A 25,073-nucleotide genomic window follows, 5' to 3' on the forward strand; every position below is an offset into this window, starting at 1 on the left:
TTGGTGATCATGGAATCAGTAAGCTATTAAAACACACACACTCAAAAAGGGAACAAAGCAATATGTCTTATTTTTGTAGATATATATATATATATATAATTTATAAAGCCAGGCACATTTAACAGTTACGCTATTAATTATAGACCTAATTAAGTTGGGGTTTCCTCTCTCCTCAACTTTCTTAGACAATTAGGCTAAGGCAAGGGCTGTTTCCTCATCTCTGCTGCCTCTGCCACATTGATCTCAATCCCAATATGATGGTTAACTTTGCTATTATGCACATATCAACATAGGGAAAGTTGCCGCGGTTCTGAAACAGTATCCAACGCAGGACCGTATCCAACGCAGGAACGCAGACCGTATCCAACGCAGGAGAAAGCATGTGTTATAAAATAGTATTAGATTTATTAGTGTTGCTTTATTATTTTTTACATAATATAACGATATACAATTTCAGTATCACATGTCTTAGGGTAGGGCTCTCCAACTCGGTTCTTAGAGAGCTACTCTCATGTAGATTCACTCCAACCCCAGTTGTAACTAACATGATTCATTTTATCAACCAGCTAATTAGAATCAGGTGTGCCAGATTGGGGTTGGAGCAAAAACCTACAGGACAGTAGCTCTCCATGAACAAGGTTATAGAGCCCTGTCTTAGGGTGATGGAAAGTGCCATACACAATGTATTAGTCCACTGAGACAGGTGTCTTGTGCACCATGACAAAATAAATATTGGGTGACCAACAGCCTATCGCCGAAATGGGGTCAGCCCTACTAAAATGTAAATGTAATTAAATCATGAAGAGAGGATATAGAGCAATCACAATTCTTGTGTTCCCCTCCAGTCTAATGACCTTGCATTTCAGCCAGACAGGATCTGCCGAATATGTAGGTCAACCTGTTTAAAATCGGGTTTAAGTGTCTTGTCCCTAAATGACAGCACCGTGTGAACAGCCCATCAGCACTCAGTCACTAGAGTCACACCTCACGTAAAGACCTTCGTCTACGCATTTAATACAAAGACCTTTCTCCATCTTCTTCCATCTCTAATTATCTGTGACTGCTATGGTAACAAAGATAGGGGAAAGGATAGTAGGCAAGAGTGAAAGAGAGAAGGGGAGAAAGAGACACCTAAAAAGACTGAGCAAGAAAAATGTAAACTCAGCAAAAAAAGAAACGTCCCTTTTTCAGAACCCTGGCTTTCAAAGATAATGTTGATATAGAATCGGTGATCAAAACACAGCCATAGGTTCAGAGAACATGCTCATTAAAATACCACGTTACAAATACATGAACCAAGTAGTTTAGTATTTCATTTATTCACGAGCCAAAAAAATAACAGTATAGCTATAGTACTATTTGAATACAGCTGTAAACTTCATCATGCACAACTCTATTCCTACACTAAATACCTAGATGGGCACAAACTGAGGAATTATTTGGATGTTAAAAGTGACCTAGTAGTAAGTTCACAAAAGCAGCCATTTGATATGTTATACAACTGCTGGCCCTGTGGCTATACAGCACAGTGTACCCATGATATACACCTCAGTGATTCCTTTATAAAGCAGGGAAAAGACAGATGTATCAAAGACGCCTGGGTATATTTTCTTTCACTATTTACTTACACATCATAGCTTTATTTTCAACACTTATTTCTTATGGAAGTAGCCAACTTACAATTGCATAAGAGACTAAACATATTGCAGAGTACAGGTACATGAGAGCGAACACATAATATTATTATTTCCACCCACAAACATGTGTACTGTAGGCTGGCCACGAGAAAACATGACCTATCGCAAAGCTATTTTAAGGTAACATAAATCACAGGCAGTAAATCACAGCGTTGCATTACATAAAACGTGTAGGTGCATTAACAGTGTGTAGGATGTCTCTAAACCTCTCTGCTCTACTGGGGTTCTACTGTAAAGACTACAAGATATTGAAGCTTGTTATTACAATGTCCACAACTGGCACAGTTAAAAATGGGACACTTCGGGGGAAAAAACTACTTGATCGGCTAAATCATAGTGGGGAACACCCAGTTCCTAAACGAGGGCTTTCTTTGGCCTGGCGAAGACGCAAAACAAGAAAATTAAGATGACAAATGCTTCCCGGGTGACTGAAGAATCCAACAACCCAGCAGACCAGAAACTATTTAGACGAAGCTAAAAGTTTTGATAAACAGCTCTGGAAGCTCTTTAGATTAGATGGCCATGATATGTCAGTCTGGCAGCTAGGGGGAAAGTATACTGGTGGAAGGGTATTGGGAGGAGAAGTATTGTAACCTACCGTTTGGCTGTCAGGAAAGTCCATCTTGATCAATTTGTGGGCACACTCCTCAAAATCCAAACTGTTGAAAGAAGAGAAACATGTATTCACTATTCATCATGACTTAATAAGACAATAATAATTAGCCAATAAGTGCATAAGTTTGCATTATCATATTCCAAACAGCTTTATCATGCCATATGGACTAGGACAGAGTGTCCAGGCACTAGGCAGGGTTATGTCTTTGCTTGGATGGAATTTTGAAAACTTATCACACAGAAAAGATAAACTTTATCTGCCCTCATGTTTATTTTAGAAGTACATTCAGTACGCATTTAGACTTTATATATCCATAAACAAACATGGGGAAGATGTCTTATTTTGTTGTTTGATCACTTTGGAAAATTCCATCCAACCCAACTGCATTTAGGAAGCAGGCAAGACTGCATTCTGCAGACATGGTGTAAAACTGTGGTAAACACCACGGACCTCTCATTTCATTCATACATTTCCACCAGCATTCTGCATCTCTTCTCTAACCACTGACAAACCCAGACAGACACACTGCTGAGCCAACGTGTCGATCCACGTGTTCCAAAACCACACAACACTCTAGAAAGCTGTCCTGACCATTTCATTTACCACGACTAGACAGGAGAATTCTGATGGGACGGTGTTAAAACACAGAGGTTGGATAATCCCAGTGACGGTTACAGAGCCTTCTTCAATACATGTGACATGTCATACATGTTATTATATCACATTCATAAAGGACAATTTGTATAATCTCATTTTGAAAGAGACACTGATCTGCGTGGAACTCCACAGGTTATGCATCAAACCGGCTATATTCATGCATCCGTAGAGGTAAACAGTAGAGAGCAAGGCCTCATCGAATTTCCTATGTAATCACATATCAGGGTTCCTAAAGTTCAGTCCTGTCTCCGTGTTGATGCTACTGCCTTTCTACCAGCTAGAACAGAAACCCTTCTCACACTACAGAGCCAAACCCAGATAGGCCAAGTGGAGTTGAACTGGGCCAATGTGAGCCAAAAATAGCTACACCAGCCCAGTTCGATTCAGGTCGGCACAATGTGAAAAGGCTAAGAGAGAACAAGGACCACAGCACTACCTCTTTCAGATTGAGTACAGTGTGGCTATTTATCACACGGAGACAGACAAGCCGGCCGGTCAACGGAAACTGATTTGAGTATATCACAGAAATTATGGAAGAATTATTGAAAATGTGACAAACTAGGCTATGACAAACTACTTACCTTTACTGGAAGGCCACAAATATGCCAAACGTCTATGTCCCCATGCTTATACAAAGGTGCATTGCAGTATGCAAACACATGTAATACAAATATGTGGGAGGCCTACACTGCACATACAAATACTCAGCCTGTCTATTAGTGGCCTGAAGACGTTTAATTCAGAAACAAGGTAAAATAGACTGCAAACACGTATAACCTCTTATCTGAAAGGGCTTAAGAGAAGAGGAGCTTTCAGCATCATCAACATATCACTGACTGGCCCTGAGTTAGTATGTCTGAGACATTTGATGGCTATGCACTCTGCTCTTCCAAACATTGCGGTGTGTCTGATAGTAAGTGGATTGCTCTGCAGTGTGTCATCCTTCCACCTGCAACATCTTGAGAGCAAGTCTGCTCGGTTCTCTCCTTCCTACACCCTACATCAGCTGGAAAAAGACCAGCTCAGATTTAGAGAAGCAGAAACTAAGAAAAATAACCAACAATGGTTGCCATTCTCTTGGACCTCTATGGCCAGGTTTTACTCATTAGGCAGAAAATGGAAGAAACTGTGATTGGACTACCTGGACAAATGTATTGTTATAGTGTGCTTTAAGAGAGAAAACTTCCCAAAAAGATGAAACTAGAGCATGGTGCGTTCTGATCTTAGACTTCAGCACGGCTGCTGCGTATGAATGAATAGCCTACTTCATCACTTGCTGCAGCAGTCTCCCTAACAGCAATGTTTTAGCTGGTCACTAAAACATGGTTTAAAACACCCCCGTCTCTCTGGACAATGACAAGTCTGTTCCTCTTCAAATCTACCCCAACATCCCTTAACACAATGCTATTAAATTCTGCTCTGCAGAAGTCTGTGCCATTGAGAACTTAACCCTATAAAACGTTTTATGCCAATTAATTATGAATGCGTGCAAAACAAAACATTTTCTTTCAATTAAGAGAAAAACATTCAGCAAATACAGCTTTAAATACACTGCATTCGAGACTTGTCTATCTGCCGTGGACATGCAGTGATTTTCAGCCATCTAGGTTTGTCCCAGAGGAAAAGTCTACTGCCCCATTTCTCCTGAAAACATCCCTGGATCTGGACCCTTTCCCATTCTGTTCTGTGGTTTGGCAGATCTAGTTTACTTTTCTTAACAGAAAAACCACATTCAGGCAGCACGGACACACAAAAAATAAGATGGATTTCAATAAGGGTGATTGAGTTATATCAGTGAATCATGGCAAAAATTATAGCTAACTAGCAGATGCACTCTGCATTCACCCTATAAAACCTGTGAAAGAGTGAAAATCTGCATTTATCAAAATTAAAATGCACCAAAACGTTTTTTTTTTGGGCCAAAGCAGGCAGTAAGTTATGTGCAGAATCATTTGTATGGGGTATGCAATGTAAGTAGTGTAAAAACGGCAAGTCAGCCAAGCTAGCAGAATGATGCTGAAATTTGGAGCGAGAGGCAAATTGAGGGTTCATTTGAATTTCAAAATGTGATCATTTCACCACTTCACCTGACTTGGGAGGGCTCAGTGACCACTGGCAAACATTACAGCACGTCTAATCCTTTTAACACACACACACACACACACACACACACACGAGACTGAGGTTATAGGAAACACACCATGCTAACCAGATCCTGATAACGGATAAGAAACAGAGGATGGGCTGCAGTAAGCGGGCTGCACAATTCATTTAATTTTATTAGAAATTGCAACTTTGACATGTGCAATATGCAAATCGCAATGTCTTTGACGTCTCTATCCAGTCACCCTCGCTTTCATGCAGCTGCTTGCTTCCGACACAAACCAAGTCCCGCCCCTTGTCACTCAAGCAGGCACAGCTGGCTGTTAGATTCGCTCACTCAGCTTGAGTCGGCATGCTTGTTTGCTTCTTCGTGTCAATCCGCATGTTTCCTGTATTAGACTATTTGTTTTTGTATCTTTATCTCTGCAAACAGCTAGTTGGTTAAAGCTCCACACCACGTGAATCCCCAAAAACGTGTTAGTTTATGTTAATTTCTCTAATACAGGCTGCTGCCAGTGACTGAGGCCGCATGTTGTTTGTGCAACGACATGTTCTGAGTCAGAGAAGAACATGTGAAGCGTATTTTAAAATCTTGTCTGAATATAACATCTCTATTCAAAATGCATTTCGGGTCTCCTGGGAAACACTGATCAACACTGGATTCTACCCTGTCACAACTCCTTCTATAAGGTATTTTTATTCGTTGTCATGCCAAACACCAGCCATATACATTTGAATAGCCTACTCATTCTATTTCTATGATTCCAATGATTCAAATCACACACACACAAACTGCCTTCAATAAGTATTCAAACTCCTCAGTTTATTCCACATTTTGTGTTACAGCCTGAATTCAATCTTTTTTTTTCTCTCATCCATCTACACACAATACCCCATAATGACAAATTAAAAATATGTTTTTAGAAATACCAAATATATTGAAAATGAAATACAGAAATCTAATTCACAAGTATTCACACCCGAGTCAATACTATGTAGAAGCACCATTGGCGACGACTACAGCTTTGGTTTCCACCCTGTGACAATTTCTACTATTTGGTATTTTTTTATTCGTTGTCATGCCAAACACCAGCCATAACTTCTTTGAGTCGTCTTGGGTAAGTCTGCATCAGCTTTGCACATCTGGATTTGGGGATTATCTCCCATTCTTGCAGATTTTCTCAAGCTCTGTTAAGTAAAATGGGGAGCTGCAGTGATCAGCAATCTTCAAGTCATTCCACAGATTTTCAATGGGATTCAAGTCTGGGCTTTAGCTGGGCCACTCAAGTACTTTCACATTCTTGTTCTGAAGCCATTACAGCTTTGCTTTGGCTGTATGCATTGTCCTGTTGGAACGTAAACCTTCGCCCCAGTCTAAGGTTGTTTGCTGACACCACCATGAAGCTGACACCACCATGCTTCATGGTAGGGATGGTGTTAGACGGGTGATGAGCTGTGCCTGGTTTTCTCCAGACATAATGCTTAGCATTCAGGCCAGAGTTAAATTTTTGTCTCATTAGACCACAGAATATTTTGTCTTACACTCTGACTCTATCACGTGTCTTTTTGCAAACTCCAGGCGTGCTGTCATGTGCCTTTTCTCAGGAGTGATTGGTCACCTCCCTGCCCGATTCCCCAGTTTGTTAGATCTAGGCTGGGAAAATCAATACATCTTCTATTTCCCAACTTTTAACACTCAAGAATGTTGTATACCCTTTCCCCGATATTTAGTACCAGTCAAAAGTTTGGACACCTACTCATTCAAGAGTTTCTTTATTTGTTACTATTTTCTACATTGTAGAATAATGAAGACATCAAAACTATGAAAAAAACATATGGAATCATGTAGTAACCAAAAAAAGTGTTAAACAAATCAAAATATATTTTACATTTGAGATTCTTCAATGTAGCCACCCTTTGCCTTGATGACAGCTTTGCACACTCCTTGGTCAAATAGCCCTTACACAGCCTGGAGATGTGTTGGGTCATTGTCCTGCTGAAAAACAAATGATAGTGGGACTAAGCCAGGTGGGATGGCGTGTCGCTACAGAACGCTGTGGTAGCCATGCTGGTTCAGTGTGCCTTAAATTCTAAAATAAATCACTGACAGTGTCACCAGAAAACTACCCCCCACACCTCCTCTATGCATCACTGTAGGAATCACACATGCAGAGATCATTCTTTCACCTACTCAGCGTCTCACGAAGACATGGCGGTTGGAACCAAAAATCACAAATTTGGATCATACCAGTTTAATGTCCATTGCTCGTGTTTCTTGGCCCAAGCAAGTCTTCTTATTGATGTCCTTTAGTAGTGGTTTCTTTGCAGCAATTTGACCATAAAGGCCTGATTCACGCAGTCTCCTCTGAACAGTTGATGTTAAGATGTGTCTGTTACTTGAAACTGAAGCATTTATTTGGGCTGCAATTTCTGAGGCTGGTAACTAATGAACTTATCCTCTGCAGCAGAGAACTCTGGGTCTTCCGTTCCTGTGGCGGTCCTCACGAGAGCCTGTTTCATCATAGCGCTTGATGTTTTTGCGACTGCACTTGAAGAAAATTTCAAAGTTCTTGAAATGTTCCAGATTGACTGACCTTCATGTCTTAAAGTAATGATGGACTGTCCTTTCTCTTTGCTTATTTGAGCGGTTCTTGCCATAATATGGATTTGGTCTTTGACCAAATAGGGCTATCTTCTGTATACCACCCCCTACCTTGTCACAACACAAGTGATTGCCTCAAACACATTAAATAAATTAATTCCACAAATGAACTTTTAACAAGGCATACCTGTTAATTGAAATGCATTCCAGGGGACTACCTCATGATGCTGGTTGAGAGAGTGCAAAGCTGTCGTCAAGGCAAAGGGTGGCTACTTTGAAGAATCTAAAATGTATTTTCATTTGTTTAACACTTTTTTGGTTACTACATGATTCCCTGTGTTATTTCATAGTTTTGATGTCTTCACTATTATTCTACAACTTAGAAAACAGTCAAAATAAAGAAAAACCATGGAATGAGTAGGTGTCCAAACTTTTGACTGGTACTGTATGCCTCATCACAATTTTATCTCGGAGATCTACGGACAGTTCCTTGGACTTCATGGTATAGTTTCTGCAATGACATGCACCGTCAGCTGCCGGACCTTATATGGACAGGTGTGTTGAATTGGCCACTGGTGGACTCCAAGTTCTAGTGACATCAAGGATGATCAAAACAAATTGGATGCACCTGTGCTCAACTTGGAGTGTCATAGCAAAGGGGTGTGAATACTTAAGTAAATTAGATATTTATATTTTCAGTAAATGTGCTAACATTTCTAACACTATGTGTTTTCAATTTGTAGAAAGGTGAGTCCATTTTTTACTTAATCCATTTTGAATTCAGGCTGAAACAACAAAATGTGGAATAAGTCAAGGGGTATGAATACTTTAAGGCATATATGCCATTTAGCAGACGCTTTTATTCAAAGTGACTTACAGTCATGCGTTCATACATATTTTCTGTATGGGCTGTCCCGGGGATCAAAGTGTTTTGATCTAAATTGTAATAAAAATGTATAAATCGCGGTAAACAAATAGATTTTTGGCACATATCGTGCAGCCCTAACACACACACCCCAACTACCCACCTTGACTGGATGGCGAGATAGATGGTACGGCGAAATGCGACTAGGTTGACTTCCGTCTGGTCAAAGATGGTGACTTTCTCTGCTTCTATAAAAGTAAAACAGTACATAGTTATAAGGATGAAGGAGGGTTGTATTAATTGTTACTCTGTCAGGTGTTGTCATGCTATCGGTCTCCACACAGAAGTCAATCTGTTTGTCTCACTCATTCTTTTGGGAGTTATTTCCATTTCCCAAGCATGGCGTTGCCAATGCCAAAGTCGTGTGTTTGATTCCCGCAAGATACTAAAAATGAATGCACTTACTGAAGTCGCTGTGGATAAAAGTGGCCAAGTGGCATGTATTATAATAATAAAACTGGGGTCATTCAAGTTCATACACAGTTTAATGAATAGAGTGCCGAAGTGTTCTGACAGACCATCTAGGAGAGAGAGAGCAGTCAATGAAACGTAAAAGCAGTGACCGATCTCTTGCTTGCCATGGGATAGTATGGAGACACTTAGAAATGACCGTGTGCATCCCTAAATGGCCCAATTCCCTATATAAGGGACTACTTTTGACCAAAACCCATTATAGTGCATTATATAGGGAATAGGGTGCCATTTGGGATGCACACAGAAAATCAGAGGTCTCCTTCCTACCTAATGGTCTTGGTATGCAGTGCATTTCCTTTGCAGTACTGAGCCACTGGGGATGATGAGATTTCTGGGGCAGATTACCTCTGGGACCATCAAGGACAGCCAAGGCCACCACTATAACCACCACTGTCCCCAAGTTACCGCAGTACAGAACGCGTCACTGAACTGAGCACTGTTAACATAACAGTATCCTTCCTCTTGTCACATGTTTAGAGTTTTGAACCATACTCTTTGTAATTGTTGAATGTCAGTGTCCTTCTGTGTTAATCTTTGTGATTTTTCAAATCAATAAGATGTTGTATGCATACCATCTCCACCCTCTTCCCCCTCCTTTTCTCCATCATTATCATCATCTTCATCATCATCACTTCCATTGGCATCCTCTCCAGAGTCGCTGCTGCCCTCATCCAGGATCTCTGTGGAGAAAAGAGATTGTCATATGACATATTCTACACTAAAACACATTACTTTCTCCAACATTTGTATTTATTTAACTAGGTATGTCATGGAGGACACCATCTTTTACAATAACTATCTGAAATTATGGCACAGTATGGCGGAATTCAGTTGATCATACAGACTTTATACACTGTAGTAGCTGCAACATTAGCTAGGTAGCTGCCAGACAACAATAACCTATTACACATTAAACCATATTCAGTTCAAAGTCAAATGTTTTGCTTTGTCTTAAGGCAATAATTGGCATTGTGATCCATCCATCTAGCAACTCACCCTTTTTAATTGCTTTGTACTTCTCCTCGTTCTCCAAGAAGTCTGTATCCATCTTAAAGACATCTGCAAGATACAGAACATTATTGTTTTTAATAGCAACCATTCGTTTGCAATTACTACATTCCAGAGCAATTAAAATCACTGCAAATGAGCCACAATCAGAAGTAATTACCCATAAAACACACTCATTGTGTATTAGGATGCATTTCATATCAGGGCTTAAAGTGATAATGGCTTTCTTCCCTTCTCTTGCACCCTGAAGGAACGCTTGTATAGATTTTCCAATTAGGACAAGTGTGTATATGCTGAAGCTACAGAAAATATGTTCATCATCTGTTGAATTGAACAAACATAAATAAATAGAAGCGGAATCTTAATGTCAGTCTGAAAATATAACCCTCTTTTACGAGAGAGCGAGGGAGTGAGATAGAGGGCAGAGGCGAACGCTGTGATTTCTCTCCTCTCAGAGAACATCATTCCACACTGGGACATCTAGAGAGAGACTGATAGAGGAAACCCCCAGCTATACCAGTATAATTAGCTCAGAATCCTTAGGGGCCTAAAGGACAGCAGGTGAATTGAGTGAATAATGGGACGGGGTATTCTCTCCCCTGGCAATGAACATGCTGAAAACTAAGCCATCACAGATATGGCTCAATCGTATTTTCTTAAAAACATGTTCTCACCTTGTCTCCTCCCCTTCATTTACACAGATTCAAATAGTCTTGATTGTTGAAAACCACATGGTGGAAGCTAACCATTGGCTGGCTTTCACATTGTCAGTTATTTCAGAACAGCGCAATTAAGTAGGGTGAGGATAGGACTGTTGTGGTGACCATATTAGTGCCACACCGGCAGTCACGAGTCAGTCAAATTCCACATCAAATTTTATTGGTCACATACACATGGTTAGCAGATGTTAATGCGAGTGTAGCGAAATGCTTGTGCTTCTAGTTCTGACCGTGCAGGAATATCTAACAAGTAATCTCACAATTTCACAACAACTACCTTATACAAGTGTAAAGGAATGAATAAGAATATGTACATATAAATATATGGATGAGCGATGGCCGAACGGCATAGGCAATATGCAGTAGAGGGTATAGAGTACAGTATATACATATGAGATGAGTAATGTAGGGTATGTAAACATTATATAAAGTGGCATTGTTTAAAGTGACATTTATTACATCCAATTTGCCAACATACTGATTTGAGTCAGTGTTGGCATCAGCCACTCAATGTTAGTGATGGCTGTAGTAATGCTGTTTAACAGTCCGATGGCCTTGAGATAGAAGCTGTTTTTCAGTCTCTCGGTCCCAGATTTGATGCACCTGTACTGACCTCGCCTTCTGGGTGATAGCGGGGCGAACAGGCAGTGGCTCGGATGGTTGTTGTCCTTGATGATCTTTTTGGCCTTACTGTGATATCGGGTGATGTAAGTGTCCTGGAGAGCAGGTAGTTTGCACGCGGTGATGCGTTGTGGAGACCTCACTACCCTCTGGAGAGCCTTACGGTTGTGGCCGGAGCAGCTGCCATACCAGGCGGTGATACAGCCCGACAGGATACTCTCGATTGTGCATCTGTAAAAGTTAGTGAGTGTTTTTGGTGACAAGCCAAATTTCTTCAGCCTCCTGAGGTTGAAGAGGCGCTGTTGCGCCTTCACCACGCTGTCTGTGTGGGTGGACCATTTCAGTTTGTCCGTGATGTGTACGCCGAGGAACTTAAAAAATGTCCACCTTCTCGTTGATGTGGATAGGGGGGTGCTCCCTCTGCTGTTTCCTGAAGTCCACGATCATCTCCTTTGTTTTGTTGACATTGAGTGTGAGGTTATTTTCCTGACAACACACTCCGAGGGCCCTCACCTCCTCGTCGTTGTTGGTAATCAAGCCTACCACTGTAGTGTCATCTGAAAACTTGATGATTGAGTTGGCCACACATGGGTGAACAGGGAGTACAGGAGAGGGCTGAGAACGCACCCTTGTGGGGCTCCAGTGTTGAGGATCAGCGAGGTGGAGATGTTGTTTCCTACCCTCATCACCTGGGGGTGGCCTGTCAGAAAGTCCAGAACCCAGTTGCACAGGGCGGGGTCGAGTTTGGAGGGTACTATGATGTTAAATGCTGAGCTGTAATCGATGAACAACATTCTTACATAGGTATTCCTCTTGTCCAGATGGGTTAGGGCAGTGTGAGTGCATCGTCTGTGGACCAATTGGGGCGGTAAGTGGGTCTAGGGTGTCAGGTAATGTATATGTGATATGATCCTTGACTAGTCTCTCAAAGCACTTCATGATGACGGAAGTGAGTGCTACAGGGCGGTAGTCGTTTAGCTCAGTTACCTTAGCTTTCTTAGGAACAGGAACAATGGTGGCCCTCTTGAAGCATGTGGGAACAGCAGACTGGGATAGGGATTATGTCCATAAACACACCAGCCAGCTGGTCGGCGCATGCTCTGAGTACACGGCTAGGGAGCCTTGCGAGGGTTAACACTTTTAAAATGTTTTACTCACGTTGGCTGGGGTGAAGGAGAGCCCACAGGTTTTGATAGCGGGCCGCGAGCAAAGTTGTTTAGTTTGTCTGGGAGCAAGACGCCCGTGTCCACGACGGGGCTGGTTTTCTTTTTGTAGTCCGTGATTGACAGTAAACCCTGCCACATGCGTCTCGTGTCTGAGCCATTGAATTGTGACTCTACTTTGTCTCTATACTGACGCTTAGCTTGTTTGATTGCCTTGCGGAGGGAATAGCGACACGGTTTGTATTTGGTCATGTTTCCGGTCGCCTTGCCATGATTAAAAGCATTGGTTTGCGCTTTAAGTTTTGCGAGAATGCTGCCATCAATCCACGGTTTCTGGTTGGGGAAGATTTTAATAGTTACCGTGGGTACAACATCGATGCACTTGCTAATAAACTTGCTCACCGAATCAGCGTATACATCAATGTTGTTGTCTGAGACTATCCAGAACATATCCCAGTCCACGTGATTGAAGCAATCTTGAAGCGTGGAATCAGATTCGTCGGACCAGCGTTGAACAGACCTGAGCACGGGCGTTTCCCGTTTTAGTTTCTGTCTATAGGCTGGGAGCAACAAAATGGAGTCGTGGTCAGATTTGCTGAAAGGGCGAGGGAAGGCTTTGTATGCGTCGCGGAAGTTAGTAGCAGCAATGATCCAGAGTTTTGCCAGCCCGGGTCATGCATTCGATATGCTGATAAAATTTAGGGAGCCTTGTTAAAAATCCCCAGCTACAATAAATACAGCCTCAGGATATGTGGTTTCCAGTTTACATAGAGTCCAATGAAGTTCTTTCAGGGCCGTCAAGGTGTCTGCTTGGGGGGGGGGGGGGGGGGGGGTATACACGGCTGTGATTATAATAATCGAAGATAATTCTCTTGGTAGATAATGCGGTCTGCATTTGATTGTAAGAAATTCTAGGTCAGGTGAACTTGAGTTCTTGTATGTTGTTATGATCACACCACAACTCGTTAATCATACGGCATACACCCCCACCCTTCTTACCAGAGAGATGTTTGTTTCTGTCGGTCCCGATGCGTGAAGAAACCGGGTGGCTGTACCGACTCTGATAACGCATCCCGAGTGAGCCATGTTTCCGTGAAACAGAGAATGTTACAATCTCTGATGTCTCTCTGGAAGGCAATCCTTGCTCGAATTTAGTCTATCTTGTTGTCAAGAGACTGGACATTGGCGAGTAGTATACTCGGGAGCGGTGAGCCTGTCTACGGAGCCTGACCAGAAGACCGCTCCGTCTGCCCCTTCTGTGGCGCTGTTGTTTTGGGTCGCGTACTGGGATCCGATCCATTGTCCTAGGTGGTGGTCCAAACAGAGGATCCGCTTTGGGGAAGTCGTATTCCTGGTCGTAATGTTGGTAAGTTGATGTTGCTCTTATATCCAATAGTTCTTTCCGGCTATATGTCATAAGACTTAAGATTTCCTGTGGTAACAGTGTATGAAATAATAGCCCAAAAAACAAAATACTGCATAGTTTCCTAAGAAAGCAAAGCGAACATCTCTGGCGGAACCATATCACACACGTTTAGTCACAATAATTTGGATTCTCCAAGCTCTGATGCTGCTGCTGGTCATTAGTAGCCTTCCAAACTTGCTAACTGCCTGGTACTCAGCACTCTATTGTTCCTTTAATCACTATGACATAAATGCAAATGTATTAGAAAATCTAATCAAACACTTCATGAGAGCCCATGAGCTCATGTTGCACAACATTTCTATAGGCTATGCAACTGCGGGAGAAAACAGAGTGATGGCCGCTAATAAAAAGAGGATTCCATCAGCTTTCTATAGGCTAGGCCTACTATATTTATTTCTCAACTTTCCTAATATTAAGTACATTGCTTATATTTCCAACAGGAGTAAAGCCTACGTGAAAATAAACCATGGGGAAAAGTGTCCTCCATTCGGTATTTAAGTGCATAGATGACATGTATTTTTTCCCGTTGCCCCTGTTTCGAGACAGGTGTATGATAATGGTCCATTCTAAATTAAATGTCAGACATATGATTTGCTATATATAAAGACAAGATTAAATCAAGAACAGTCTGATGGGTGACAATATTAGCCTATCACTTGTGAATGATATATTATCACTTGTGAATGATGCCCAGCATCAAGGTCAGAAACGATGCCTTTTTTGGGCAACTTTTTTGAATAGCCTAGCCCATAGGCCTATATGTTTTAATAAGGTTTGTATCACAACTAAAATAGCCAAATAACTTCTTAAAATGAAGCACATTAATCCGTTTTACAAGAGGTGTAGAGCCTAACTGGCATACACAAGCAGCGCGTGAGTTTCAAGTTTGGGGAAGAGCTGACCAAACATTTGAAGATAAATATTCTGATCTGTTGAGCCAGCCTCATTGCTTTAAAAAAAATGTTTTGATGCTAATGGATGTATTAATTTGGTATCTATCGCATCCCACAACTATGTTTGATATGTGTTCCTCGCACAGAATAGGTAGACTTTCGTACTACGGGGAAGCAGACTGACATAGGATAGTCCTTTTGCTGTTCGTACGCCTACTCATCTTGTCGGCTGACGAAATGTAAATGTGGACAATTCTTCCAATATCTTCAATTTGCACCTCGGAATTGGAGGACGTGCGCAGTTGCATCCCAACGTGTATGTCTTCACTTGTAGCCTGTGAGAAAGACCAGATCACGTGATGGCGAGCAATGTAAGTGAGAGACGCTTCGGATTGCACAGCACACTCAGGGAGAAGGGCACAATGCAGCACTCTGGGCCACAAAAGACATGGATTTTTTGGGGGTGAATTACAGCCACAAAAGGGATGCCACTGTGAAATTCAAGACATTATCAAGTGCTTGTCAAATTGTGAATGAGAGACTACTGGAGTGTGCACAGCCTGCCCAAAAAAACAAAGCAGAGCTCATGACTTTCAAGCAATGTTTTTCAAATCATCATTAGTCTCATCATGCAGCCTTGCAACGTATTAAACATCTAAACATATAACATTGGTAGTAGAACTAAAGGTACATTAATAACTCTAAATGAAGCATATAGGAGTACCTATTTCTTTGTTAACCACTCAACACAGAATAGCCACGTGTGCGCACTCCTTCAAATCATTGAGAAAATATTTATATTTTATTCAGCATGGTTCAATTGTATTCTTCAGACTATAAAATAATGCCACGGAATTCTAAGCAAATCTTGTCTGCTAAATGAACTAGTGTAGCCCACAGCCATTTGGCATAGCCACATCAGGACAACTCATAGTATGCTATTCTGTTCTTCTGAAATAGCCTACACATTTTCCTCATATCATGCTTCTTTAGACCTGTCTAAAAAAATAATGGATTCATTGTGAAGGTGACTTTTTGTCTTGTAGGCTGTGTGTGGAAGCCAGCAGATGCTAAATGTGTTTATGTAAATTAACTGTCAATTACCGTGAGGACAACAGTTATTTCCTTGACAATCGCCGGCAGACGAAATTGTGACCACCACAGCCCTAGGTGAGGACACTGTTTTTTTTTTATAAAGTCTTGGCCGGTTAGGCCTACAGTATTTGAAAGCCTGGGCCTACCTTACTCAGGATATCTTCTTGGTTGTAGTGATCCTCTAGGGGCAGCATGGGTGTGAACTGACCCTACTAGGGAGTCCCTACTAGAGGCTCCAGAGTGGCGCAGCGGCCTAAGACAATGCATCTTGGTGCTAGAGGTGTCAGTACAGACACCCTGGTTCGAATCCAGGGTCTATCACAACCGGCCGTGATTGCGAGTCCCATATGGCACCCCACAATTGGCCCAGTGTTGACCGGGTTTGGCCTGTATAGGCCGTCATTCTTAACTGACTTGCCTAGTTAAATGAAAGTTAAATAAATATTCTATACACAGGGCCACTCAGTGACCAGTTTATTTGGTACACCACCCCCGTTCACAAAAATGGTTCTCTCCTACCGACAGTAAGTCACGTGGCCTGCTATATAAAGCAAGGCAGACAGACAAAGGCATTCAGTTACTGCTCGATTAAAAACAAGTGACCTAAGCGACATGGTATGATCGTCGGTGCCAGGCACACCGGTTCTAGTATCTCAGAAACATTCAGCCTCCTAGGCTTTTCACGCACGACAGTGTCTAGGGTTTACCGAGAATTGAGAGACAAACAAAAAAACATCCAGTCAGTGGCAGTGCTGTGGCCAAAAACAGCTTGCTGATGAGAGGTCGAAGGCGAATAGCAAGAATAATGCAAGGTGGCGGGCCACAAACAGGCAAATGGCGCAGTACAACAATGTGTGCAGAATGGCATCTTGGAACACACAACTCCTCGGTCCTTGTCACAGATAGGCTATTGTATCAGACGACCACACCGGGTTCCAATCCTATCGGCTAAAAACAAGAAGAGGCTCCAGTGGGCACGCGATCACCAACACTGGATAATTGAGAAGTGGATAAACATTACCTAGTCAGACAAATCCCGGTTCCTGTTGCGTCATGCTGATGGCAGAGTAAGGATTTGGAGTAAGCAGCACGAGTCCATGGCCCCATCATGCCTGGTGTCAACGGTATAGGCTGGTGGTGATGGTGTGGGGAAGGTTTTACTGGCACACGATAGGTCCCTTGATAACAATTGAGCAACGTTTGAACGCCACACCTTGTAGAATCTATGCCCTGAAGAATTCAGGCTGTTCTGGTGGCAAAGGGGGTCCAACCCGTTACTAGATGGGTGTACCTAATAAACATCATAATCTGTAGCATCTTACTGAGTATATCTTCTTGGTTGTAGTCGTCCTCTAGGGGCAGCATGTGTGTGAACTGATCTTCTTCCTCCACCAGGTCCAGCCCCTCTGGGACGATAGGGTGGTCCTTAAACCCATCCTTCCTGATGGCAAACATCACTTCGATCATGTACTGCACCCGCTTGTCAATCTCTGACTCGTGAAGGATGTTGCGCAGCCGCTCGAAAATGGCTAAAAACAGAAGAGACAGTGTTTAAATTAGATAACAAGCGAAACGGGATGTAAGAACACCAGAGAAATAAAGAAATCCCTTGATTTCTCTGAATGAGCTGTGATGGAGTGCTAAAAGGATTCTGTAGCTTTGATGGAACTAATGCTTCCTTCTCTCAAGCCTGTTCAAACAGTAAGAGCGGACATGTTCTGTATAGCCATGGACCATTAATGCCCCTAGGAGACCTCAGTGTATAGCCATGGAACATTAATGCCCCTAGGGGAGACCTCAGTGTATAGCTATGTACCATTGATGCCCCTAGGGGAAACCTCCGTGAGTTTGAGGCCACACTCCTTGAGGAAGCTGATGGACACCTCCACGCTGTCGTCAGTAGGTCTCTCCAGGAGCAGAGTCAACATCTCCAGACACAAGACCTCATGGGCCACATTCTGATTGACGAGATGAGCAACAAACTTTGATGCCGTGAGACATTGTGCCTGAAAAACAAGAATACAAAATGTATTAGAAAGAGTTAACCAGTTGAGCTCTGAACTTCTCCATAATATGCATCAACGTTATATGTATAAATGAGGCAGGAGTGACTGAAGTAGCTGAAGCAGTCACCGTGTCTTCCCATCACATCGTTATGTCAAAACTAAACGAGGCGGCAGCTAGTCACCTTGTCGTTCCTCCGGTAGCCCTTGCGGAAGTTAAGGATGAGTCTCTTGAGGATGAGCTCTCCTATCTGAGGGAACTTGGAGTTGATGATGGCTACCACAGCAGCATAGACGTGGGTGAAGGTGGCCGAAGCACTCTGGGCCTGCAGGGTGGACCTGGCCAGGAGACCTCTGGAGAATGGACACGGACACACACAGGCGGCACAGACAGAGACAAGGACAGACAAACGGATGGACAGACAAACACACAGTGAGCTGCACTTAAAATTGACTTTACCCAAATAATCCTTGTCTCAAAGCTAAAGAGTAATACATTTGATTGATAAATCAAGCTGGAGCCATTACCTGCCCCTAACAATGTTCTCCTGCAGCAGCTCCTGAATGATCATGGCGATGTTGGACACATTCACCTTGTTGATCAGACCGTTGATGGACTTCTTCAGAGCCTCCCAGCTCATACGCTGGTACGCCAGACTGGAAACAGGAGAAAAATCATCCTTATCAATCAAATGTATTCATGAAGCCATTTATACATCAGCAGTCAAAAAGTGGTTATACAGTAACGCAGCCTCACAGCCGCATGCTGAGTCGACTCAGCTCATTTCAGAATGGTGATTGCAGCAGGGATGTGTGCAACCAAGTAATAACAATACATGTTAACAGCGCATTTCTACAACACACTTTCCATGAAGCAGAACATATTTCAAATTCTTTTGCAAAACAATACATCCTAAAATGTCAGTACCTACACCAGACTACCGCATCTAATTTTTAACAATTTCAGCCTGGTTAATAGACATATCTGCTTTTCCCACGATAAATAAATAAATAAATACAATTGAGGTAGGAAGATTAAATACACCTTATCCAAACACATTTAAACAGGTTTCACAATTACTGACATTTAATCGTTTAAAAATTCCCCATCTTTAGGTCAATTAGGATCACCACTTTATTTTAAGAATGTGAAATGTCAGAATAATATTAGAGAATGATTTATTTCAGCTTTAATTTCTTTCATCACATTGCCAGTGGATCAGAAGTTTACATACACTCAATTAGTATTTGGTAGCATTGCATATAAATTGGTTAACTTGGGTCAAATATTTCAGGTATCCTTCCACAAGCTTCCAACAATAAGTTGGGTGAATTTTGGCCCATTCCTCCTGACAGAGCTGCTGTAACTGAGTCAAGTTTGTAGGCCTCCTTGCTCGGACACACATTTTTAGTTCTGCCCACACATTTTCTATGGGATTGAGGTCAAGGCTTTGTGATGGCCACTCCAATACCTTGACTTTGTAATCCTGAAGCCATTTTGCCACAACTTTGGAAGTATGCTTGGGGTCATTGTCCATTTGGAAGACCAAGCTGCCAAGCTTTAAATTCCTGACTGATGTCTTGAGATGTTCCTTCAATATATCCACATAATTTTCTTCCCCATGATGCCATCTATTTTGTGACGTGCACAAGTCCCTCCTGCAGCAAAGCACCCCCACAACATGATGCTGCCACCTCCATGCTTCACGTTTGGGATGGTGTTCTTCAGGCTAGCGAGCCTCCCCCTTTTACCTCCAAAAATAACAGTGGTCATTATGGTCAAACAGTTCTATTTTTGTTTCATCAGACCAGAGGACATTTCTCCAGAAAGTACAATCTTTGTCCCCATGTGCAGTTGTAAACCGTAGTCTGGCTTTTTATGGCAGTTTTATAGCGGTGGCTTCTTCCTTGCTGAGCGGCCTTTCAGGTTATGTCGATATAAAACTTGTTTTACTGTGGATATAGATAATTTTGTATCCGTTTCCTCCAGCATCTTCACAAAGTCCTTTGCTGATGTTCTGGGATTGATTTTCACTTTTCGCACCAAAGTACGCTCATCTCTAGGAGACAGAACGCGTCACCTTCCTGAGTGGTATGACGGCTGCGTGGTCCCATGGTGTTTATACTTGCGTACTATTGTTTGTACAGATGAACGTGGTACCTTCATGCGTTTGGAAATTGCTCCCAGGATGAACCAGACTTGTGGTCTACAATTTGTTTTCTGAGATCTTGGCTGATTTCTTTTGAATTTTCCCATGATGTCAAGCAAAGAGGCACTGAGTTTGAAGGTAGGCCCTGAAATACATCCACAGGTACACCTCCAATTGACTCAAATGATGTCAATTAGTCTATCAGAAGCTTCTAAAGCCATGACATAATTTTCTGAAATTTTTCAAGCCGTTTAAAAGGCACAGTCAACTTAGTGTATGTAAACTTCTGACCCACTGGAATTGTGATACAGTGAAGTAAGTGAAATAAACTGTAAACAATTGTTGGAAAAATTACTTGTGTCATGCACAAAGTAGATATCCTAAAAGACTTGCCAAAACCATAGTTTGTGGAGTGGTTGAAAAACGAGTTTTAATGACTCCAACCTAAGTGTATGTAAACTTCTGACTTCAACTGTACGTGATGTATATATATTGATGGTGATGCTTTATTCAGGGACCCTAGAGTAGGCTCATAGTGTACCTGTGTGTATGTATGTGCATCTGTGGACGTGCTGTGTGTGTGTGTGTGTGTGTGTGTGTGTGTGTGCTTGAAGGCTCTGTGAGGAAAGAAGGATAGCAAGCCAGGCTAACTCCTTCATTGCCCTGTTCTGCTCCAGAAGATCTCATTGAACCAATCACTACTTTATTATCTTCGCCACCTTCTCTGCGTCCCAAATAGCACCCTATTCCCAATATTGTGCACTACTCCTGACCAGGGCCCAAGGCACTCTGATGAAAAGTAGTGCACTACATAGGGAGTTGGGTGCTATTTGGGACGCAGATCTCGTCTCAGGGTACTCGGACTTAAGGCGCCAAAATGTTATTCCAAGAAATGACAGGAAGGTGACTGAAAACACCTTGAGCTACAGATAGTCTATGTCTGAAATAGCATCCAGGTCCATATATAGCACAATGCAGGGATTCCCTATATAGTACTACGTAGGGATTAGGGTGCCATTTCGGACACAAACATAGATATTCACGCCGCTCTCAAGAGAGTCAGCGGTTCATTTTAGCCTCTTGCTTCAACACCTTGCTCCCGCCAGACCAAAAATGATTATCTATTGTGTTGCCATCAACTTACTAGACAGTATCTTAGAAGAACTTCATTTAAAGCATTCTTTTATATTAGAAATATGATAATGTTTCATTCTTTGATTGTAGTCTTGAGTTTGACTTCACCATCCATGAGTATTTGTTCTGTGATGACAGGCAGATATAGAATCCATAGAATGGACAAAGCCCCTCAGACCACAGCAATCTAAATGGGAATGTCCATTCTAATAATTATATTTCTAAGTTTTCAGACAACAGCTTAACTCACCTGCTCTTGTCAGTGATCTGGGCCTGCATCATGCGCAGTTTGGCCGGGGGGATGTAAGCTCCACCAGTCCTGGTCAGGATAGGGTCCAGTTCCTCCTTCTTTTTCTTCACTGGTGGTTCCTCTGTAGCTGGGTCTTTCTTGGCTGGGGAGGGCGACCGGCCTCTCCTCCTGAACTCAGCCTCTCTGTCACGACTTGACTGGCGCTCGTAGTATCGGTCCCTGTTACGATCATCCTCCCTTGACCTGTGGTTGAGGCAAGGGCAGGTCAATATATCAATACTGTAGTGATCTTTTTAAGAATGGGGCTAGGGCTAGTCTAAATGTGGTCTACCTTAAATTAGATGTAAACATGATACAGATCAATCATATTTAGAAAGCCCTTTTCACATTCATCACAAATTACTTTACAGTAACTTAGGCCCCAAAGAACAAGCAGAAGTGGCAAGGAAATACCTCCACAGAAGGAAACCTCAAGTGGAAGAGGGCAGACTGTGCCGTGTTCCGTTTTCGTACCTGCCATAACCTCCTCCACCGTAGCGCCGGCCCCTCTCCTGACTTCTGGAACGGGACCTAGAGCAGGAACTGCGGCGATCACCATCCCTGGAACAATGAGAAACAGCTGTAGGGTTGCAAAATTAAAGACTTTCCCAACGTTCCCAGGTTCATAAATACCAGTTGAAGGATTCCCGGAATCAGGAGAGTAAGGGATGACCTATAGCTCTTATCTGCAGGTTAACAGAGATAGTCACTCACCTGTCATCTGGGGTGGGGCTCCTGCCTCTGTTCGCACTCTGGTCATCTGGACCACGCTGGAACACAAAACGTCAAAATCCCCCATCCGGTCAGTGTTGACCAACATTACCACAGCGCAAACTTTTGTAACAGCATGTACGAATATTAGTTTGGAGCGTTTGTTTCCCGGACAGTCGGACACAGATGAAACATAGTCCTCAACTAAAAAGCATGGTCAATAAAGAATCTCCACTGGGCAGTATACTATATTTCACGATACACCGGTAGTGACGCAAGGACCGGTTTGGGTTTTTACTTAACCTTCTATAATGGTATTTGAATGTACTTGAATGTCTGGTTTGTTAAACGTGGTATGCCGACCCCATGTGTAACATCCATTTATAGTTTACTTTGCTACTTCAGTCATCTCTCTCGCTTTCAACACAGACCTAGAACCCGCCACGTCATTCAAGGAGCATATTTTAAACAGATTATACGGTCCCCTAGGACACACAACGCTTTGATTCCTACCCTGTCACAATAACTCCTGCCTGGCATTTTCATGTCAAACACTGTATTCAAATTATAGAATTAGATTCATCATTATATTGCCATGATTCCAAAAGTTAACTTTAAGTGGTTGGTTCTAAATCGCAAGTCAAATCACAATTGCAACATTTGGCAAAAAATAAGGCATAGATTGGGCTGTACGATATGGGTAAACAAAGTGGCAGTGTGGAAATGATCTCAAATGAGCACAGGAAATGCAGAAATGTATTAAAATAATTTGGGGTTGAAAGCATAACACAATCAGAATAGAGAAAGAAACCACTTAGTGTTGCCACACCAGGGTAAGACACTACTCATAAAGCACATTTAGAACTTCTATTTTTCAAAAACGTCCGTTTTTTTTATACAGCGATACAATATATTGGCCATAACGCCCAGCCCTAGCTGAAAGTATTTTTGGGGTGCAGGATTACTTTCCAAACTGTCTGGCAAACGGGCCACGAATGTGGCTGAGTCAGTCACTCACCATGATCTGTGCCACGCTGCTCTTCATCCTGCAGCCTACTGCCTCATCACTGCTCCCATCAGAGCCGCTGGACTCATCTTCCTCCTGGCTGACACTGGCACTGGATGGGGCCCTACTACCCCTGGTGGCTCTGGAGCTGGCTACTCCTGGACTGGCCACTCCAGGACTGCCTAGAACTATGGGGGCCTCTGAGCTGGCCACTCTGGGACCTTTGGGTCCAGGACTGGCTGCAGGGCTATCTGCCCCCTCTGTAGCTTCCACTGCAGAAAAAACAAAGTTCGGTTAATAAGTATCTTTTACTACGCAGTTCTACGTGATATTGTAGGACAGGGTGGAATGTTGTCCAAAATGACCGTTTTTTCTTGGAGACAAAGTCATACAGTGCATTCAGAAAGTACTCAGACACTTGAATTTTAACACATTTTTTTTTTTTAACCTTTATTTAACTAGGCAAGTCAGTTAAGAACAAATTCTCATTTTCAATGACGGCCTAGGAACAGTGGGTTAACTGCCTGTTCAGGGGCAGAACGACAGACTTGCCAGCTCGGGAGTTTTGAACCACTCTAACCACTAGGCTACCCTGCCGCCCCAAAGGGACATGTTACAGCCTTATTCTAAAATTTATTAAATAGTTTTTTTCCCCTTCAATCTACACACAATTCACCCCTAATGACAAAGCAAAACCGGTTTAGAAATTGTGCAAATTACAAATAAAAACCTGGAGTATTCAGGTATTCAGACCCTTTACTCAGTGCTTTGTTGAACCAACTTTGGCAGCGATAACAGGCTTGAGTCTTCTCGGGAATGACGCTACAAGCTTGGCACACCTGTATTTGGGGAGTTTCTCCCAATCTTCTCTGCAGAACCTCTCAAGCTCTGTCAGGTTGGATGGGGAGCGTTGCTGCACAGCTATTTTCAGGTCTCTCCAGAGATGTTCGATCCGGCCTCTGGCTGGGCCACTCAAGGACATTCAGAGGCTTGTCTTGAAGCCACTGCTGTGTTGTTTAGGATCATTGTCCTGTTGGAAGGTGAACTTTCACCCCAGCCTGGAGCAGGTTTTTAAATCAAGGATCTCTCTGTACTTTGCTCCGTTCATATTTCCCTCAATCCTGACTAGTCTCCCAGTCCCTGCCGCTGAAAAACATCCCGACAGCATAATGCTGCCACCACCATGCTTCACTGTAGGGATGGTGCCAGGTTTCCTCCAGAAGTGACGGTTGGTGTTCAGGCCAGAGTGTTAAATCTTGGTTTCATCAGCCCAGAGAATCTTGTTTATAAATGTTCTGAGTCCTTTAGGTGCCTTTTGGTAAAGTCCAAGTGGGCTGTCATGTCCCTTTTACTGAGGAGTGGCTTCTGTCTGGCCACTCTACCATAAAGGTCTGATTGGTGGAGTGATCCAGAGATGGTTGTCCTTCTGGAAGGTTCCCCCATCTCCACAGAGGAACTCCAGAGCCCTGTCAGAGTGACCATCGGATTCTTGGTCACCTCACTGGGCCCTTCTCTCCTGATTGCTCAGTTTGGCCGGATGGCCAGCTCATGGCTGGAGTTTTTCTCTGACATACAAGGTCAACTATGGAACCTTATATAGACAGGTGTGTGCCTTTCCAAATCATGTCCATTCAATTGAATTTACCATAGCTGGACTCCTATCAAGTTGTAGAAACATCTCAAGTATGATCAATGGAAACAGGATGCACCAGAGATACATTTTGAGTCTCATAGCAAAGGGTCTGAATACTTCTGTAAATAAGGCATCTGTTTTTATTTTG

The 25,073-nt window shown here is 42.7% G+C and overlaps 1 protein-coding gene across 1 annotated transcript in view; it reads right to left on the bottom strand.

Annotated features, from left to right (window-relative positions):
- LOC139401637 (pre-mRNA-splicing factor CWC22 homolog) overlaps positions 1-25,073 on the bottom strand; it is a 57,782-nt gene that overhangs the window by 24,689 nt on the left and 8,020 nt on the right. The window contains exons 4-15 of the mRNA XM_071145730.1: positions 23,305-23,564; positions 22,290-22,345; positions 22,050-22,136; positions 21,537-21,779; positions 18,531-18,659; positions 18,188-18,356; positions 17,816-18,005; positions 17,322-17,528; positions 10,071-10,133; positions 9,647-9,754; positions 8,704-8,788; positions 2,296-2,356 (exon numbers count right to left, since the gene is read on the bottom strand). Of these exons, the coding sequence (XP_071001831.1) occupies positions 2,296-2,356; positions 8,704-8,788; positions 9,647-9,754; positions 10,071-10,133; positions 17,322-17,528; positions 17,816-18,005; positions 18,188-18,356; positions 18,531-18,659; positions 21,537-21,779; positions 22,050-22,136; positions 22,290-22,345; positions 23,305-23,564 (1,658 nt within the window). The remainder of the gene's footprint in view (positions 1-2,295; positions 2,357-8,703; positions 8,789-9,646; positions 9,755-10,070; positions 10,134-17,321; positions 17,529-17,815; positions 18,006-18,187; positions 18,357-18,530; positions 18,660-21,536; positions 21,780-22,049; positions 22,137-22,289; positions 22,346-23,304; positions 23,565-25,073) is intronic.

This window comes from Oncorhynchus clarkii, chromosome 3, assembly GCF_045791955.1.
Source record: "Oncorhynchus clarkii lewisi isolate Uvic-CL-2024 chromosome 3, UVic_Ocla_1.0, whole genome shotgun sequence".
NCBI lineage: Eukaryota > Metazoa > Chordata > Actinopteri > Salmoniformes > Salmonidae > Oncorhynchus > Oncorhynchus clarkii.